General features: G+C 43.8%; 1 protein-coding gene across 1 annotated transcript; it reads right to left on the bottom strand.

The window, feature by feature from the left end:
• Positions 1-9,768: 9,768 nt before the first annotated feature.
• On the bottom strand, positions 9,769-20,440 carry LOC119279537 (centrosomal protein of 170 kDa protein B-like). Its single transcript, XM_037560750.1, has 13 exons — positions 20,209-20,440; positions 17,602-18,131; positions 15,951-16,025; positions 15,678-15,777; positions 15,184-15,311; positions 14,691-14,776; positions 14,347-14,402; positions 13,671-13,818; positions 12,654-12,894; positions 11,460-12,560; positions 11,243-11,325; positions 10,572-10,797; positions 9,769-9,847 (listed from the first exon to the last, which is right to left on the bottom strand). The coding sequence occupies exons 1-8, from the start codon at positions 20,438-20,440 to the stop codon at positions 13,763-13,765; spliced, it is 1,263 nt and encodes a 420-aa protein (XP_037416647.1). The 3' UTR covers positions 9,769-9,847; positions 10,572-10,797; positions 11,243-11,325; positions 11,460-12,560; positions 12,654-12,894; positions 13,671-13,762.
• Positions 20,441-20,687: the final 247 nt, after the last annotated feature.

Below are 20,687 nucleotides of genomic sequence, written 5' to 3'. Positions count from 1 at the left end.
CCCCGCGCACGCGTGCTCCCTTCCCGGGGCAGGGAGGCGGCGGCAGTGCAGCTCGGCGTGGCGGCGGTCCGGCTGCCCTACGGCGGCGGCCGGCGGCTGGCGTGGTGTCGGCGCCGCTCCTTGGCGGCGGGGCGGTGTGGTGGTGCTGGGTGGCCGTCGTCGCGACCCCGGCCCAGATCTGGGCCCGGCGGGCCCCATCTGGGTCCTAGCGGGCCAGCTCCCCGGCATGGCTTCGTCGTCGTCTGTGTGGTGAGGAGGAGGAGCGGCTTGGATGGGGGCGGCGATGCCGATGGCATGCCGGCTGCTGCGCGATGTCGGGAGCTGTCCGGAAATGGAGTTCCCAGCCGGGCCTGTGGGCACACGGGCCTGGTAAGCTCATGCTTGTGTGTCCGGTCGGCTACCGTTGTTGACGGTGGAGGTTGTGCCCTCCCGCGTGCCGACGGTGCCGCGGGCCCTAGTCACGGCTCCTATCCCTTGTCGTGCAGACCCCACCTCGTGGTGTCGTGGTGAGACGGCGTGGAGGCTTCTTGACCATGGTGGCACAAGTTGGTGGTCGGTTTGGTGGTAGGCTCTGGAGCACCCAGGTGAAGGTTGGGATCGGGGGAAACCTCTTTCGACCTGTCCGACACCGACGCGGCGACGCCGGTGGGTGTCGCCGGACCTTCCTGGAGGGCGTCGGGGCGACCCTTCCTCTCGCCTCGTCGGGTACCGGGGGAAACTCTTGGCAGCAGCGTCGTCTTTGTCGCGGTCCCTCTTGAGGTGCTGATTGGTACCGGTGCTTCGGAGCCTTGGAGCTTGGTGGGAGACCCTCGGTGGGCGCAGTGGCCGTGAAGCTTCTTCGTTTCCGTCGATTCGCCGTTGTCGGCATTCTTTTCTTTTGTTGTTTCTCTTTCGTTTCTTTTGGATGTGATTGTGCTGCTTCCGTCCCAGCACCTATCCTTAGATGTTCGGTTGGTTGCTTTGAAATACAAAGCGGGGGGAAACCCTTTTTCATAAAAACAAGAGTAGGGCTGTGTCTTCCACTGTGTCCTACAAGCTGCCAGGAGCGTGGCCCGAGACGCACACAAAAATTCTGACAGTCTTTGATGTGCATGAAGTGGCCCCCACATCAAGCTTTTCTTCTCTACTTGCTCTGCATATCCATCTCACACAAAAGGGAGGGAGCTCGGTGTGACGAGAGAAAATTTAGCCCCTTCACACACACCATAGTTTACTTCACATAGCAAAGACCCACCAAGCAAGTCCAATGCGCCGATCCAAATAGACGGTGTTCTAATTCGTTTGGGTCGGTCCGGCAGACACTCATGTCCGATCGCATTTGTGTCGGTGCTTGCGCCCAACGCTGGCCCGATCCATTTTTAAGCCGGCATGAAAAAAATTTCCTGCAAACATTTAAAAGAAATAAAAACGTTAATTAAACATTAATGCCGGATGCAAAGGCCAACCAGAGTCCACGAATCCACTATCACATTAACTAAAACATTAAATAAAATTACAAACTACTAGGAACCGCGTTGCCCAAAGCGTCCTCATCGTCGTCGTCGGTGCCGGTGAGGTCGATGAGCGTCGGCGCCGGGCCAGCCCATGGGAACGCCGTCGACCAGGCTCTAGCAACGTCATCCGCCGCCGGCTGGGCTGGCCCACCGCAGATAAGGCCCTCCTCCTCCTCAGCCTCGCGGCACTCCTCCTCCGCATCGCGCTCCAACTGCTCAAGGTACTCGCCCTCCCGGCGCTTCTCGGCCAGCCTTTGCTGCCGCCATTGCTCGAGGTATGCCTTCTCCTCCATCGGCGTCGCCCGAACAAGACCGGTGGCATGCTGACCCACTCGCGCACCACCCCAGTCCATGAGTAGCGCTCGATGGGATCGATGGGAGTCGGTGGCCGACTCGATGCCGGCTCGGCCTTGACGGGGGACGGCGACCTCTGCTATGCATGCCTCCTGGCCTCCTCATGCTCGAATGTGAATTACTGCTCCCAAGCGGGAGAGTCAAACACGTAGGTGGGGGCGCGGCGCTATTCTGGCGTCAGCAGCTGCCACTGGCGTTGAACCTCCTCGGATCCAAGTGCCAGTCGTGTGACAACGTCACGTCATGGTAGGGAGGGAAACGCGGTGCTCCCAGTGCCACTTCGCCTGGTGCACTGAGACATTGATGCGCTGCCGCGATCGGCGGGAAGACATCGATGGAGGAGGGGGGCAGGGGGAAGGGGTGGTGGGGGACTTGCCCTTGCCCTTGCCAGAGAAGAAGCCCATCACGATGGCTAGGGTTTGTAGTCGACAGGGGGAGCAAAGTGGGGTCGTGAGATGGGGACAGAGGCGTCTGGAAGCGGAGGAGGATGGCCCGCACCGCACACTCGGACTAAAAAAGGCTGACCGAAGTCGCTAACGCGTGGGCTCGTGGTAGGCGGTCGTCACTAATAAAGACGGCGGCGGTCGTTGGACGGCGTCAGGTGGAGATGCGACGGACACCAAGACGACGTGCGGTGTGCCCGCGACGACACATTTTAGCCGCAAATGGGTCCGCACAGACGTGAACTGGATACATTTTGGAAATGTGGCGGTGCGTTGGACTAGCACATTGCTCTAACCTACAAGCGATTTATAGAAACCGTAGCGAGATGCATGGCCGCTGCCCCGTCAACAACATGCTCGGTGAGGAGCCGAATTCCTCCATCTTGGAAGCGTCGACAACCTCGTCCCACCTGCCGAAGTTTCTCCATCAAATCTAAAATTCAAGAACGCTGGATGATTTGAGGAACGCTAGATTCTTGACGGCGTAGTACCGTAACAAATCTAAAATTCAGCAGGAAACCTTTTGTTCAAAATCAAAGTGGACGAACCGCTGATACGTACGTGCAGGCCGCTGTTGTGGATCACTGCAACACTGACGGGATGGACATTCTTGCCGGCAGGGACAATGGCGCCTGCAAATGCGTCTTCAATCTCTAGTAATGCTCACCGCGAAACCTCGGCTTCCGTTGCTCGCGCCACCATCTCTCAGGCCCTCCATTTTTTCGATCAGACGATAGTAGTGGTAGAAGAAAAAGCAGAAAAAACTAGTAGGGAAACATAATAGATAGATGATTCTATTATGAGGGAGATGCTTGTTATTAGTATATACAAAACAAGTGCTAGACGTTGGCCGTAGTAATTGCACGCCCGTACTATTGTATGCGTGGACGAGACAGTGAACTTTACCTCTGCAAAAACGACTTCATCACGCCACAGTTCAATTACTAGTCTCTGGTGCAGTACTGTCTTTGTTTAGTTAGACGAAAACAGCAGGACCCGTCGCAATCCATTTACTAGTAGTCCAGAGGTTGGCGAACATTGTTTGGTTGGCTATACAAAAATTGCAGTTTTTACAGTGCCCGTCCAGCACATCTCAACCCAGAACTTTTAGTAAATTAGTACCATCCGTCAAATTCAGAAATTTGCCCGAAGTAGCTCCTGTCGCCCCTGCCACTTGAGAAAGGCCCAACTGCTTTTGTTCTGAGTGCGCCTGCAAAGCAAGAGAGTAGGCTGCCATTTTTAGGCCTGCGATTTCAGAAAGGTCTGGTCTATCATTCCTTATCTGTTATGGCGAAATTGAGTAATTGATAAAATTGGAACCTTATCCACCTAAAGATGCGGATCCTAAAGCGAACGAACGGTTCTGATAACAACCATCCGAGCTAGTGTGGTGTATATGGAAAATGCATACTACCATTTAGTGGTAGTTACCTCCACCTTTTCCACCACAAGATTCTTTTAGATCCGTGCGTTATATGGGTAAATTGTTTGAGAATCTAGGTGCCTGGGCACCTAGATCTGTTATAGTAAGTCATATTCATTAGTGCATGGCATAAATTGACAAAATAATGGCTTTCCATATTTCGTTTCCATGCACTAGTATCCCTAAATGGTCAATGATTTCTTTCCAAAACAAAAATAATCTGAACACTCGTACTTGGATTTATATATACGTGCATGTATCTAAGATATAACCACGTGTACATGTTATTTGACCATGATATCAGTTAGTGGGTATTATACCTAGCAAAAATATCTACGTCTTGTCTTATACTCAATAAAAATATACACATAAATGTCATACCTTTTAATAAGTATGTGTTAGTGTTATATTCAATAGAAATATATACATACATATACATACCTCGACGTGAATATACACATGAATATACATACCTTGATGTTAATATACACAAGAATATATACGCGTTAGTGTTATACCTAATGAAAATATTCACATAAATATATATAACTCGATGCGAATTTAATTTGTTTATACCCATAAATTTCACACGTTTTAATAAGCGGTGCATGTACCCGAGATATGCACGTATATATATTATTAGACCGTGATACCAATTAGTGAGTACTATACCTAATAAAAATATGCACTTGTTGGTGTTATACCCAATGAAAATATGTATGTGTTTGTGTTATACCCAATGAATATATACGTGTTGGTGTTATACCCGATGAAAATGTGTACATGTTGATGTACGTGCTTAAAATGTTGCATATTATTTTTTTAATTAATTATCTTGCATCTACCATACATACCAAAATGTACGATAAATAATTAATTACAATTTCCTATCAAGAAGGGACAAATAATGACAGGTATTAATTAGACAAACATTATTACTTTCCATAGCAGTAACGTCATGCAAGCAAATAGGAAAGTACTATGCAGGTATGCATGCAAAATTTAAACACATCTTATCAACGAAAACTAGTATGATCCAATGACATCTAGGCAAAGAGCCTGAGCACCTAGGTGTCCCAAACTATAGGTGCCCAGGCTCCTTACTTAGATACCGTTGGATCATACTTGATCTCGCTGTTAAAATAGGTATAGACTTTGCATGCATACCCACATTATTACTTTCCTATTTGTTTGCATGAAGGATGGAAAGTAATAAAGGTTGCCTAATTGATACGTGTCTTTATTTTTCCTTCATGATAGAAATTACAATTAATTATTTAGCATACTCTTTGCCATGTATGGCAGGTATCATGGTCTAATAATTGTACATATTGGTATGTCGGGTACATATACCGCTTATAAAATATGTGACATTGATAGGTATATCCAAAAAAATCACATCGAGTCATGTATATTTATGTTGATATTTTTATTGGATATACACGTATATATTTATTTGTATATTCGCATTGTGCTATATTTATGTGTATACTTTCATTGGGTATAACATCAACACGTACTTATTAAAATGTATGATATTTATGTGTATATTTTCATTGGGTATAATATCAATGCATGCAAATTTGCGTTAGGTATAATACCCACAAAGTAGTATCTCGGTATAATAACATATACACGTGGGTATCTCGGGTACATATACATATATACATACCCAAGTATAAGTGTTCAGACTATTTTTATTATAGAAAACAATCATGACTATTTAGGAAACTAGTACATGGAAACAAAACATGAAAAATCATTATTTTGTCAATTGTACACCATGCACTAATGAATAGTACTTGCCATAACGTGCGTAGGTGCCTGGGCACCTAGGTGCCCCAAACAATTTATATATGACAAATTTTTATCTACAAGCAGTGGTAGTTACCGGATTATACTTCTCAATTTTAAAGTTCACGGAGTATACTTCTCAATTTTTCGAGTATGGAGTATTAGCATATAATTATTGGAGTATGGAGTATGAAGTATGAAGTATTAACATAAAATTAGAGTATCCCCTATTAACATTTTTTTGCTACAAATATGTTAGAAAAAAAATTCTATGACCCAAAAAATGGTGTTTAGTATGTAGTATATAGTTTGTTTTTGAAGTATGGAGCACATGCAAGTACTCTTCTTTGTAGTATATAGTATATCTGTAAAATTTAAGTACTGAGTGTATGTGTATCTTCTTTGAAATGAGAGTATATCACCCTGCAAAAAAAAGCGGGAGTATATAATTTTTTCTTCTACAAAGAAACCTTTATATGTAGTTTTGTTTGAACCTAAAAATTAAGTGTGCAAGAATGCACTTAATTTTGAAGCAGTGGCTTGAACCTTTTTTTAAGCTCGTGGGAGTATGTGGAAGATATGGTTTTGAAGAAGGGAGTATGTGGTCTATATACTTTGTTTGAAAAAGTAGTATGAAGAATGTTATTTGCGGCAGGGTACATCTAGTTTGAGACACTCCATATACATTATAAAGAACATGATATCTACATATGTGAATCATACGTGATGACATGTATGCATCACAGATTCACAGGGAGGTCGCAAGCATCGATCATGGCCACAAGCATCAGGCATGCACGCGTCTTGCTACGGCGCCGTCGTCGACAGTGCCTGGCGTGCATGCCTACCTTGGATGGCTGCTCTGCAATCACATGGTAGGAGAGGCATGAAAAATCACACCAGCAAATCTACGCTTGAGTCTGTTGCCCGATCTCCATTGATGTACCATCGGATGCTTATGATCCACCGCGGCCGCACGGCAAAAAATTCCTGACCAGATCCCATTGAGAAAATCCATTAATTATACATAACCTGGCAATCTAGATCGTGTATGTAGTTACATAAATTGATTAACCTTGTTTCTTAGTGAACGATGGATCGGAAGATTGAATTATTAGATAACTCACCTGGAGAAATTTGTCAAGCGATTGTGATCCATCCAAATGTGTGACGGCGGCAACGCGACCATGCGATTATTTAATTCATGCTTTCAGCTGTTGGTTCAACCAACTAGAGGATAATATACCCGCTGTTCGTGCAAATAAAAAAACTAGAGGATAATATACCTATTGTTCGTGCAAATAGCAGAGTTTGGTACGACCAATTGGGTTGGTAAAGAAACATTGGTTCGGTAACCCGTTTAGAAACGCACGGATCTAAAAGAATCCTGTGGTGGAAAAGGTGGAGGTAACTACCACTAAATGGTAGTATGCATTTTCCATATACCATCCTACCACCCGGTGGTAGTTACCCCACATGTCTTATATACTAGCATGTGGTACTATATATACTATTTTATTATATTAAATATGTTCGTATACTATATATAAGATATTTCAAAACAAGTTACATGAAAAAATTGCATATGAGCCCATAGTTTTTGTTATATTTGTGAAATACGTACATATTTGTACGTAAAAAAGAGCATACTCAAAAATGGTACATACTACATAAAAATTTGTATATATACTATCTAATAATTGTTATATACTACATACTACACGTACATACTCTCGGTTTCAACAGATACTACATACAACATACAAAAGTAAGTGGTGGTAACTACCACTGCTTGTAGGAAATATTTGTCCTATATATATATACACACACACATACACACATCTGGGCTATTCTGTTACGCGTAACAGAATATTATTCTGGTGCCCTACTTGAACTGATGAATTCAAGCGGTTGAATTGATGAAATTCGAGCGGTTGAACTGATGCTTCCCGTTGCTGTTAAAAATCGTCTTCTTTAGTCCAATTTTTTTTCAATTTTTTTTGTCGAAACGGGGCGTGTAATATATCGTTCGAAAGCTCTTGAGATCCACATTACAATCTTATAATCTGTTTTTGCAAAAAAATAATGATTTAAGAGCAGTTTTGAAAATACCATTTTTTTCAAAACCGAAAACGCGAATCATAATTTGGACTTAATTTTCAAACGATTAGTCGGAATTGAGCAAATGAGATGGCATTGGAAAGCTTGTGAAAATCCGCATCTTCCATATATCTACTATTTTTTCAAATTCTATATGTTTTAAAAGTAATTTGAAAAATGGTGAAATTCTGGGCGAAATGTATTTTCACTGTTTTTGCAAACGGTTTGTCGGATTGATGCAAATGATACGGCGTTGGAAAGCTATGGAAAATGCGCAACTTTTGCGTATAGAAAGTTTTTTCTAATTCTTTACTATTTAAATATGAGTTTAAATACTGTTAAAATTGGTTTTGAATGCGTTTTTTTAAAAGTTTGTCGAATGGGGCAAATAATATATCGTTGGATAGCTATCAAAAATGTGAAACTTAGTCATGTTGGACATTTTCTCAAATTTATAATCGTTTAAGAGTAATTTTGAATACGGTGAGAGTCATCGCGTTGTTTTCCCGTTAGAAAAAATAGAGTCCTTGTACTGATCTATGTGTGTATTTGTACTGATGTATTTTTCACTGAGTAATTTTAAATGGTTCCAAAAAAATGTACTTGAACTGATGTCCGCATAGTTTTTTACCGAGCATGTTTTCACAGACTAGACTTTACTCCGTTTTTGTATGTTTTTGCTCATAACTTTTTCAATGGTTGGTATGATCATCCCCAAACTTGCATGGTTAATATTGTTGAACTGAAAGGATAGCAGAGAGAGCACTAGTAATGCATGAACTCACTATTTTCCCTCAGTTAAATTGCCTAAGGGTTCATTTATTTTCCGTTCGAACTTACCACCTTTATCAATTTTGAACACTTCAAAATTTGCCAAGAATTTGAACTATTCACCACTAGCACAGATAAGTGGGAAAAGTAACGGGTGTACTTACTGGTTAGTAATACATGAATGCCTAGGTAGTTATACATGAACTGAGAACATAAACTTCATTGAGCATTTGAAACACATAACATACACAACTAAGGTGAAAAGCTGCGAATGCTGATGGATCAACACTGTAGATTTTGCAAGCACTTAACAGTTCAATGTCAAAAGAACATCCACACATGCACGAACTTTCTAGATGATATTGTTAAGTTCAACTTGTAAAAATACAACTTGTGTAGCTTTGTCAGCAACACAAAAATCTATAGAAAAATGCACCCGTTCTCATGGGCGTATCAACAAGCATGTTCAGAGCACAATTTCTTCTACCCTTCTCCACAAAGAAACCACTCAAGTTCCTCTTCTTTTTCTCCTCGATGAGCCATGTGGAATTGAACTTGTTCTGGCTGTCCACATCCAACAACTTCCATGAGACGAAGTTGTGGTCGAGAGGCCACAACCTTGGGCGTTTCCTCAGCAACTCATGTACCAGCCTAGGATGTGTTTGAGGTGAGACGACCACACGACCACACATACACAACACCGAAATGCGAAGCATGGTCGCGGCCACGCACACACAAACACAACACACACACATATGTGCAGTGAGTGACTCAATGAAGACATGCGTCTACACGGTCACGTGGCTTCCCGTGGAAGGTGCAGCCCACCGTCGGCAGTGGTCCACGGAGGGGACTGAGGGAGCAGTTCAAAGGCTGGGAATCAACGAGGTCGCAGCAGTAAATCGGCATGGTGGGGGCAACATATTCAGACCTGTCAATTGTTAAGACAAATATGTGAGTTCAGAGCTAACTTATGGTTTAGTATCATCATATTCAGAGTGAATTTAGTTGCTCATAGTTAGCATGAGTTCATGGCAGAAAAAGGTGATACTCAAGATATTGAACTAAACTAAAATTATATATTGCACTTAACTAAAATTATATATTGAACTGAACCAAGAGGCAGTACGGTGCTCATTCTGAAGCATAACCACAAGCACTTGTTTGTGCTATATATGAAGATGGATACACAAAGGAAATATAACTCACCGTCAGGAAGTAGATGTACTGAAAAGCATACAAAAAATGAACATGTGCATCTTGTTTTTGCTGCAACCTACAAAAGTAGGAACACATATGAGAGATGATGTTTTGTCAAGGAGAACTTACCAAGGTCTGGCATTCGAACTTTCAAATTTATGTGCTACTGAAAATTGAGAATAAGAGCATGCCTCGACCAGATCGACGACTTCCTCGGCTCCACGGGCGGCCTCTCATACAGCTCGAGGGCAACACAATACACACACGAACTGACCAGAATACACAACACGGCCGGCTAATTAGACAAACTAATAATTAATACAACAAACATGTGAAATTGCAATGCTGAGAGCAAAACTACATATTGTAATTTCAACAAAGAGAAGAGCAGATTCCTTTTCCATGAACAAACAGTACAAATCTAATCTCAGTCCCTTGAATTCTACATAAATTTATTCCATTTATAAACCCAAACTGAAAATCAAATAAAAGCTTAACTCCTTCACAAAACCACCAAATGTACGCACTTTGTTACTGCACATGAAGGTAAGGAAATACCGAAACCAGCAACTCTTGAGTCTGAACTGAGGTAAACATTTTTGCTGAACTTTTGGGTGAGTGCATGATTTACTTTGGCTTGCCCAGCTCTCTAAAATCCTCAATAAATTCTACCCAAGCACAACTACTTGTCCATACACATGCTCTCGACGTTCTTGTTCTCGCACCAAAATCTCAATACAGAATAATGTCAAAGGTTGCAGCTTCCTAAATTCATGATCTGTCAGTACAAGAGCGAAAGTACAGGGGTGTGTTTCTTCACTGTTTGGTTTTATAGGATGCAAATCAGAAACTGAATTATGTAGTTATGTTTTTCCCTCATATCTGAATCAAGTGCAGCACCAGTTCAATTCAAAATAAATTGACAGTACAAATGGTAGACACGGAGATCTTCACCATGCGGAGCCGGAGAGGAGAGATTCAAAAAGGATGTACCTCACAATAGATGGGACCATCGCAGGTAGGTCCCGTGCCAAATAGACGGTAGCTAATCCTCACGATGACGACTGCTGAAGCAGGGCAAGCGTCGAAGGCGCTACTCCAGGGAGCTTACACACTTTGTAAGATGTACTGAAAAAGCCTAAAAAGTTGAAGTGAAATGTTTTGAAGCTCCAGGAAGCCTCTCGACGAACTGAAACTTCGTGTATCCCAGAAGGTTGACCTGCAGAGGAGCATGAACTAGAACATTAAGCATCAACTTCTCACAATTTAGTTACATATAATAAACAACCACAAGCACTTGGGATAGCTAGGCATATAAACATGCTTAAACAGGAAGAAAATTCTACATAATTTAGTAACATATAAACAAGAAGTGCTGATCTAGGCATATAATAAAGAGCCTATACATGTTGTATCTACAAGAGCTTGTACATGATATAGTTGAGAGAGAAACTAACTAGAGCAACATTTTTCTCTTCTCACAATGAATAAAATTTTTCTGTATGTAGAAGGACTAGCAAGGGTCTCAGGAATCAACTAAATTTTCAATCAAATCAATATTCATCAGCACTAGTATAGCTGGACAAGAAGCTCAGAATTGCAGCCGCACACGCACTAAACTTATAGAAGTTTTACTTTGTACCTTTCTAGGTGATATATCTTACCTTACATGGTTTGAAAACATGAACTGATTATATGAAGGAGTACAAGGGGAACGGCAAAAGTCTCATCCAGCTCCAACAAAATTCTGTAGCATCACATGTGCTATACACGTTTAGGTAAACGGAGTTGCCAGCTTCCTCCTTTTAGGTACTACTAGCTCCCAGAAAAATTCAGAAAATGGAAGGCGGATAGGTCTAGCTACTCTATTATGAAGCTCACCTTCACACGTGAGAGGGATGGAAACGAAACAACAGCAACATTGAAGATACTGGTGCTCCTTCCTCATCCATACCCTGCTCCCACTAATTCTCACCCTTCTCACGTAGTCGTGTTTGCTACTTTAGTTGCAGCCCCAATTCCAATAAGAGGTCTGTAAAATTAATTGACCAATATCATGTTAACAAAAACAACTTATTTCAACGGGCACCCATGACAACTACAAGTAGCAAGTGGCATAATGAAAATAAGCCTAGTATCAACTCTAGCAAGTAGCAAGTGTGAGCATTCAGATTTCTGTATGCCATTTCAGTGTGTATCGTCATTCCATTGTTCAAGATCCCAGAAAGCCGAGGCGGACATGGCCTCGTCAATCCTAAAATTGATGTATATCTTTTATGTTATGAAAAGCAAGTGGTATCATCCATCACACACACAACAATAATTTATGTAGTCTATCATCCATCGTACTTCCATTAGCACTGCACACAAACCGCCATTAGTACTTACATTAGTACAACAATAATTTCTTTGGTCAGACATCCATTACCCTAACCCAAAATGTACTGCCATTAGCACTGCACACAAACGGCCATTAGTACAACAATAAAACAATTAGTCAGACATGCATTACCCTAACCCAAAATACTCACACGGATCTAGCAGTTTCAGAATTTTTGCATTACATCGAATTAAACTGAATTGAACAGAAATAATATATTCGAAATGAAACTTATTAAAAGAATTGAACTGAAATAATTTCAGTAATTGAACTGAACTGAAGAATTTAGTAATTGATAGTAATTGAAATGCTAGTCTTTTTTGTGTGCACTGAAGAACTGCTACAGGAAATATACTAGCGAGAACAGAAGATGTGTGGCGGCACCGGTGTAGCACGGCGTCCTCGCCGGAGAAGAAGCATGCCAGCACCCGCCACCCAGCTTCCGCCGCCAACGGCCAGCAGGGCCACCGCGGCGAGGAGGGCGGCCCAGAGCGCTACCTTGCGGAAGGAGGGGTTGGGCGGTGGCGGTGCGTCCATGGGACCTCAGGGGGAAGGCGGCCGGATCTCGGAGGGAGGCGTCCGGTGCTTTTTTTGTCAATGGCCTGTTGTAACATTGAGCATGTAACGTGAACTTGTGATAAGCAAGCACAAAATCATGAAGACAAGAAACGGAACTAACAACACTTCATAAATACCTTTAGAATCCAAACTTTTGTTGAGGGAGAAGACTACAACTCTCTTTTAGCATTTTCAAGATGACTTTATTGAACGCACTTAAAAAGAAAAGAGCATAAGAACACCCTGAATTTAGTTGTATCTGCCACCAGTCGCAGTCCTCGAACACGTCGCCGTCCTGTACGCCCTCAGGGCGGCTTTGGCGCGGGAGTTGCTGGCCGAGGTGAACTAACTGAATTTTAAAGGAAGCAAACTACACTGCTGCAAATCGGTACAGTCAAGGAGTTATTTTTTACTTCTTATAATTTATCTATTGAACTGAAGTAAAATATGGGAACTAAACTAAGTGTGTCACTGAAATAAGAACATCAGTTTATTGGAGGAATTCTCACTGAAATAAGATAAGGAAATGAAAGACATCTTAAAGTTTGCTATTATACAGACTATTAATTAGCTTTAGAGGACTCACGTCTAAGGCATTTAACACATATTTTTTTATGTTATTTGAGACATTCATTTTTGTACTTTTCTAACAATCATACTTGAACTTTTATGTTATTCAAGAGTGCCCTCATATCTCAATTTTTATGTATCATACAATAGCATTAACCATAATTGAGAGAAAAGAGGATTTTGCATACACGCCGATGGTGCTAATGCCAAATATAATCTAGCCATGCTCAACATCCAGTAAGGATGAAAAAATGTAAAAACAATTCATGTTGTTAATAGATCATACAGCCTCAGTATTCCGTACTTAATTATTTCACAACATGTCAGGTATTCAGTGCATCCAAGGTAGAACGAAAAATCTAAAATCCTACTACAACAATATAGCGAACATGTGGCGGGCATGCATTTTATGTGCTACCCACCGCCCAAGCTTAAATCATGTGGCGACAAATCCTAGAAGAACGAGAGAAAACTAAATCCCAAATTAACATGTCAGATCAATAGATATATTGTAAGCTTGATGTACAAGATCAAAGAAATAAATAGGACTATTACAAAGAACTGGTTACAGTGCGTAAACTTGCCTTAGGCACAGAGGCATCCCGGAACTTGGCCGTCCACGACAATGTACCTGAACTCGGCGTAGACTGGTAGTTAAACTTGCTAAACATCCACACTAGCACCAGCAGCAGAAGCCGTGGTGTCGGTTTGGTGCTTGGCATGTAAGATGATCTGGAAAAAAAACCCAAAGGTGAACTAAAATAAGAAATTGTACTAAACTTAAAATAAGGTTTGCACTGAACTAAAACTAGATTTTGAACTGAACAAAAATAGATCTTTGTTTAGGCATTTAAGCAAACGCCTGACGACAAAAAAAAGTGTAATCGCATACCTAAAATAAATTGCCAAAAAAAATTGTAATCGCATGCCTAAAATGTTGCAACAGTATTTTCTGTAGAAGCCTTTCTCCTATAGAGGGCATTTTCACATGCTTTTCCTTGACATTCATATTGCAACAGTGTTTATATAAAAAATGTCTTGATTGTAAGGCATCACAGCAAGTGTAAAAGTTTTTTCCAAATGACATTAATCACTAAATACATGCAGTTGGCTTGATCAGTGTTACAGTAATGCCAATCAACTTATGCTATAGGAAGAACATGGAAACACAGATGAAATTGGACTTATGACCGGCAAATAGTTGAACTGAACAAAATATAAAGATGCACCGGAAAAATTTGAATAGGGACGGAGACCCACCGACGGAGGTAGCGTGCTGAGCTGAAGACGCCATTTGTGCAGGGCCAACACCGGGCCTACACTGTACTGTCAGAAAGGTGTACTTGTACTTCTCAAAGTAATGGAATATGGGTACTTTCTCCTCTAACTTTATTTAATTCAAGTATGACACACACATCAGTATTTTGAGCACTATGATTTTTGTAGCTCTCAGAAAATAAAGCCTGAGAATTATTCAACAAAACACAGGAAAGTGAACAACAAAATAATTTTGATTTAGCAAGTGATATGTTACTAACTAGAGTAGCAAAGCTGCCAAGCAAATGTACTGACACACTCAACATCAGGGAATTTCCATTTCTTACAAGATCAAACTGCGCCAGTTCATGATGCAAAGGCTAGTTGCCTGGCTCGTCATCGTCGAACTGAACCCCGCACCCCTGTCGATCTGCTGAATTTTTTATAGTATCGGTTAGATACAGTTCCAAACTAGTACCTGAAACCATCCCCAAATATGCATGTCAAGCTTCAGAGTTGGAAGTAATAAACACCCGGATATGCATGGGCTTATATGAGTATCGATGAGCTACGAAATAAACAATCAGATATGAATTTGCTTCAAGTCAGGATCGGTTTTTTCAATTTGATGCATGTTTGCACTATAGAACTGCTACTGGTTTGCAAGATGGACTTGAGTACTCCCTCTGTAAAGAAATATAAGAGCATTTTAGATCACTACTTTAGTGATCTAAACGCTCTTAATAGTGATCTAAACGCTCTTATATTTCTCTTGTTAATTTTTCCATTTTACTCCCAAAATCATCACCACAGAAGAAACACATATGCATTCCAGTGTACCTTGACGTTGCATCGGCTTGTACTGAGGGTGTAGATTAGAGTGGCCGGAAGAGGATACAACAGCACGCACACACCACCAGATAAGTCTAGTGTCTCCAGAACATATGTATACATGCTCACATCTCCATCTACAAGGAAGGATAGATGAATAATTGATAAGAAAAAAAATGTATGCTAGAATGTAAACCTGGAATTGGAAAAAACAAGTAGCAATGTTTTTACGGAAAAATGCCCACGGGTAAGTTCCACAGCTCTTTCAATTTGCAGGCACTAACAGAAACACTAATAGAGAAATAGCAAAGCACCATCTTTTTGGTAATACAGGAAAGTATGAAAACACCATAACAAGTATGGACTACTAACACATATAGGCTGAACTATTTTATTTTGTGTAGTAACCGCACCATGAGCTTGAAATAGTTCACATAGACAGTAAAGTTTGGAAAAAAAATACAAGTGCACCGTAGGTAATTAAGTGTACATATATCACACACCTCTCCCTCCTGGACTTCTTCTTCTGCTCCAGCTTTCATTAGAAGATCCAGTCCCAAACCTTTTGTATACAAGATAATTGATAGCTACGTTTCCTAGTATCTTGAAATATACATGAGTACAATAGATCAACCAAATAGGGAACCACGTAAGTGATGGAGAAGGCAGAGAATTAGTTCAACATCCAGTCAGCAATTTAAAAGTAAAGAGGGAACAAAATGTAGTTGAGCTATACTGCTTCACACGCAAAAAACTTGAACTTTACAAAATCAAACCTGCTTAGCGACGAACTCCAGCTTAAGTTGTATCCTGTATGAAAGCTTTATCAAGACCAATCCAGAGAACCAGAACTACAGGAATTAGCAAATTTGAACTTTTAGTAATTCATTCCATCGGCAACTATGTACATCAACAACAAAATCGAAGCAACAACTGTAACCATATTTGAAAATCGCAGAAGCAATACATAGGTGTACTGATGCGCGGGGAATTTTAGAATTGATGCAAAGAGGTGCAGGTGGCTCGAGCGCCATGAGCAGAAGGTCGGGAAGAAGCTGCACTGTTGGACTTTTGTGTGTGCTCGACTTCAACGGCCGTGTAGCGCTTGGTGAAGATGGTGGCCGCGATTCTACTTGGACTGATGTCCGCGCTCCACTTGGACAGCTGCCAGTAACCATGGTGGATGAGCTCATGATCGAGGGTGGCCAAGGCGACCAACGAGAACTGTAGTTGGCCATGCTTGTTCTGGGCAGCGAACTCACACGAGGTGGAAGTGATTACGGGAAGCAGAGATCACAGGTGGCCTTCATCTCGCCGCCGGACATGGGGTGCTCGCGCTCGTGGATGCCGAGGACAGGACCGACAGCAGAACATGACACTGTTGAAATTAGACAGCATTGACAATAAAACAGGACACTAGTGAAAAAAATCCTCCAGAAAATGGCTGTTCTCCTAGATAGAAATCAGGGTGTATGTCTTTTCAAAAATAGGGAGATGGATTGAACTGATTTTCTAGGTATGGTGGAACTGAAGGAAATGATTTTCAGAAAGGGGAGGTGGATTGAACTGAAGGCGTCGGTGAGGGCGTTCGAGGACGGGTGGCCGCGGTGGGGGCGCAGGCCACCATGGATGACGGTGCACGTCACTGGGCGGACCGCGACGACGGAGGCCGTGTGGCGGAGGGACGATGTGGTGGCATTTTTTAATTCAAACTAATCATTTCTTTTATTTCGAACTAATAATTTCTTTTATTTCAAACTGATCATTGTTTTAAATTCGTACTGGTCATTGTTTTTAATAAAAATCATTTTTTCCTTTCAAACCAGTATGTGTGCATGTGTTGGAAAAGTGAGGTACCAGTCAGTCAGTCATGTTCATGAATGGAGGGATCCTCGCCATGTCTCGTGTGCCAGGTCTACTCATTTTACAAAATGAACCTTTTTGACTGAACTTAGCTGTACAGAGAGTGCATGCGGTTTTACTAAATTATGAGAATGAATAAATTTACACACCAAACTGACAACAGAATACACACCAAATAATACTGAGTTTAGTACAGAAATTCTCTTTTCATGCCCTGACGATATTTTCTTCTCTGTGTATCGGAGAACAAAGAACAAAAATACACACCGAACTGATGATAGAATACACATTGAAGAAAAAGGAATTTCTTCTCTTTGAACTGATGATAGAATACATACAGAACGGACAAGAGAACAATGTCTATTTGTGTTTTTGCTTTTTTTCATGAATTGACGATTTTTTTACACAAAAAACCATGTACTGACAACACTTCTTCAGCTTAGTGCACAATGTTCAGTATTCTTTTGTCAGGTTATTTCATGGAAGGCGGTACAAGAAATCAGTGGCAATAATCAGAGTTCAGTTTTCAGTGGCAATAGGTGTAGTAAGTGAAGTTGAACTGACCTCGTCCATGGCAGGAATTTGGTTGGAGGGGGATCCGGGCCGGGGCCGGGGCCGGCAGGTGACGGCGTGGAGGCGGGCGGATCCGAGGCCAGTGCAACGCAACCTCGTTGGATCAAGGAGGCGCGGTGGCCGCAGAAGCTTGTGCGGCACCGACGACCGCGGAAAATGGTGTGTGGAGGCCCGGGGTGAGACGCCGGGCAGCGTCGATGCAGGAGAGGTGGCAGAGAGGAGGGACGCATGCGCCGGGCGGATCAAGGCGGCGGCGCTTCGGTGGGAGGTCGGAGAGCGGCTCGTCACCGGAAGGTGGAGGGTGCCGCGCGTCGGCTGGAGGTCGGGGGCGGCGCGTCGGCTGGAGGTGGAGGGCGGCACGTCGGCGGGAGGTGGGGGCAGCTCGTCGACGGGAGGTGGGGAGCGGCTCGTCGGCGGAAGGTGGGGAGGCGGCTCGTCGGCCGGACGTGGAGGTGCGGCCGGATAGTGTGGGGGTGTGGCGTGGGGCACGCTGGGTGATGGAGAGGAGTGGGACGAACGGGCTGCAGGGGTTGGGACGGGGTGTTTTGTGTCTTGACATAACTTTTCTCTGTTTTATTTAAATCGTGGTGTCGTGCTCTATATAGGGACGGGTAACAGAATAATATTCTGTTATGGGTAACAGAATAGTCCAGCCCTATATATATATATAGAAGCAAACTTATGACACTTCGCTAGGGCGGATGCAATCACGAGCACTTGTTCGTGTTGGGATCTGGTCCCTCCCCTTTCCTTATTTGCATTTTCATGTTATTAATCGTTAGATGATTATTTTCTTTTATAACACAAGATGGACCATGCTGCCTGCGCGGGCACAGTGGTGGACAGGCACTAGGACAGTCCGGCAGGTAGGGTCCCACCTGCAATCGGTTCAAAGGGTTCGGGATATTTGGAGAACCGTTCGACCTATATATATTCAACTAAAAAAATAAACTGGTCTTCCATCTCGCTTTCCCACCCTGCCTCAGACCTATGTCCCTCACATATCTGACAGCCTCTCCGCTGGTGAGGTAAGAGAGGAGGGCCAGCTCCTCTGTTTTTAGCACCGAAAAAAATAACGCGCTATAGCGTCGCTAATAGCACGCTATAGCGTATTAAGAATTGCCTCGTTAAATATATCGATGTATTATGTCTTGCTAATAGCATTTTTTGAGGTTGCCGCTATTTTACTGTAGCGCACTATTTTTTTCATTGGTTTTTAGTAGTAGTTTCTGCTCTTGAGTCCTTTAGCTGTGGGTGTCCCTCGTCAGAGTGGAGGCTCCATCGATCTCCTTCCATGGTTGTTCTTGTGTGGGTCGCTGCTGTGGTCGTCCTTGCCAGCCTCCTCATCTCGATTTGGCCTGGAGTTGATCTCCAAAATAACCTCCCCAGTTCTGTGCGTGCCGGATCCGATCCTTCTTCTCCCGCAAGGTTTGTCTTTTCGGTGTGAAGCAAGTATTTATGCCGACAGCTCGTGTTCCGTTTCATTTTTCCACCTAATAAATCCTCCATCTTTCTTAAGTTATTCCCTTGGGCTACTCCTCCCCGGTATCTCGTTTCCTGCCAGTGTTGGTATTGTTGTGCTTTAGATCTGGAGGCCACAAAGCTAGATCAGCTTGGTTTGGTACGATCCATGCCTTGTTTTCCATCTTTGAGCATCATTCCTTTCAAGCCATGGTGATGTGTTGTAGGCTCTTAGTTTGCACCGTGGCTGGGGCCAGCTTCGATTTGGCTTTGTCTTGGTTTCTTCTGCCCACTCAAGGGGTGCTCAAGGCTTCACTAAAAGCATGGCTCCGGTGGTTAGTGTGTGCCGCAGAGCGACTGCAACTTCACTGTCTTGTTAGTTGCAACCGGCGTTTTGGTTTGCTGGTGGCAAGCTAGCTTCGGTCAGAGGCGGTGTTGTAGAAGCCTTTATATTCTTGGCTGATGATGATGCTACGTAGGGAAACATCGGGTGCCAGGATCCTTAGGATCCCGAGCCCGAGCACGAGGTGGTCCAAATCCGACATGGGGACGCGGTCGACGACCCAACCGGCCAATCGTGCTCACCGTGAGCTGCCCCGACCAAACGGGCCTGGGCTGCGATCTATGCCGCCTCGTCCTCCTCTTAACATGAACACCGACGGCCGATGGTGCTACATCGTGCTCTGGGTGGCCGCCTCGCGCCGGGGCCGGGCCGTCGCATGTCCTCAAGGAGCGCCTCGTCGAGCTCTGCCCCGTCCCCGCGCCCTTCGGTATCGACAACGGCTATCTCGCAGCCGCCGGCCTTCAGGATCCCAACGGCCTCTCGGAGCCCCAGGTGTTTGGAAAACGATTAAAATCAACCGGATGATTTTGACGTAGCGCAAGCCGCCTCTAATGCTTGACACGCGTCCCCTACGAGGGACCACCTCCCACCATTGCTTGACTCTTTCACGCCAGAGATGCTTCTTTTTTTTTGCAAAAAAAAGAAAACCACCAAAGATGCTTATCCACTTTTTTTCTACCTTCTTCTCGAGTCTTGCCTCATCCACTCGCCCGTAGCACAACCGTCGTCTTTTCCCCTCCCTCCTGATTCGCTTTTCTCCAGCAACGAATCACAGGGCCGCGCATGACAGCGACCCATCCGACCACCGCATGCATCAGTGTCGCCACTGCTGCAAGAGTCGTCGCCATCGCGTGCTGCGTCGCAACATCCTTCGCTGTTGTATTGCGTCACAACATCCACCGTCGCCGTTGCGCTGTGCTGCAGTGAAGCTTCGCTGGCGCATGTGTTGCGGCAAAGCTTTGACGGGGTAGCCAGTGCTGCGAGGCAGCACTGCGCACGGTGGTGGTGACCCTGCAAAAGCTTCATCGGCGGCCGTCGGGGTGCTACGATGGAGCCCCGCCGCGTCGGTGTTAGCGCGGCAACGAAACATCGCCGAGGTTGTGATGAAGGGCCGCCGGAGCAGCAGTGAAGCGCCGATGGGGTTGCAATGAAGCGTCGTCAAAGCTGCTATGAAGCAGCGTAATGGTCGTTGGAGCTCCGACAAGATTGCAATGAAGCACCGTTGGAGTTGCAGTGAAGCACCGTGGCGGTCGTTGGAAGCTCTGATGAGCTT

This window comes from Triticum dicoccoides, chromosome 3B, assembly GCF_002162155.2.
Source record: "Triticum dicoccoides isolate Atlit2015 ecotype Zavitan chromosome 3B, WEW_v2.0, whole genome shotgun sequence".
Taxonomy (NCBI): domain Eukaryota; kingdom Viridiplantae; phylum Streptophyta; class Magnoliopsida; order Poales; family Poaceae; genus Triticum; species Triticum dicoccoides.
Note: the sequence above shows the minus strand (reverse complement) of the source record. Positions and strands in the feature narration are given on the sequence as shown.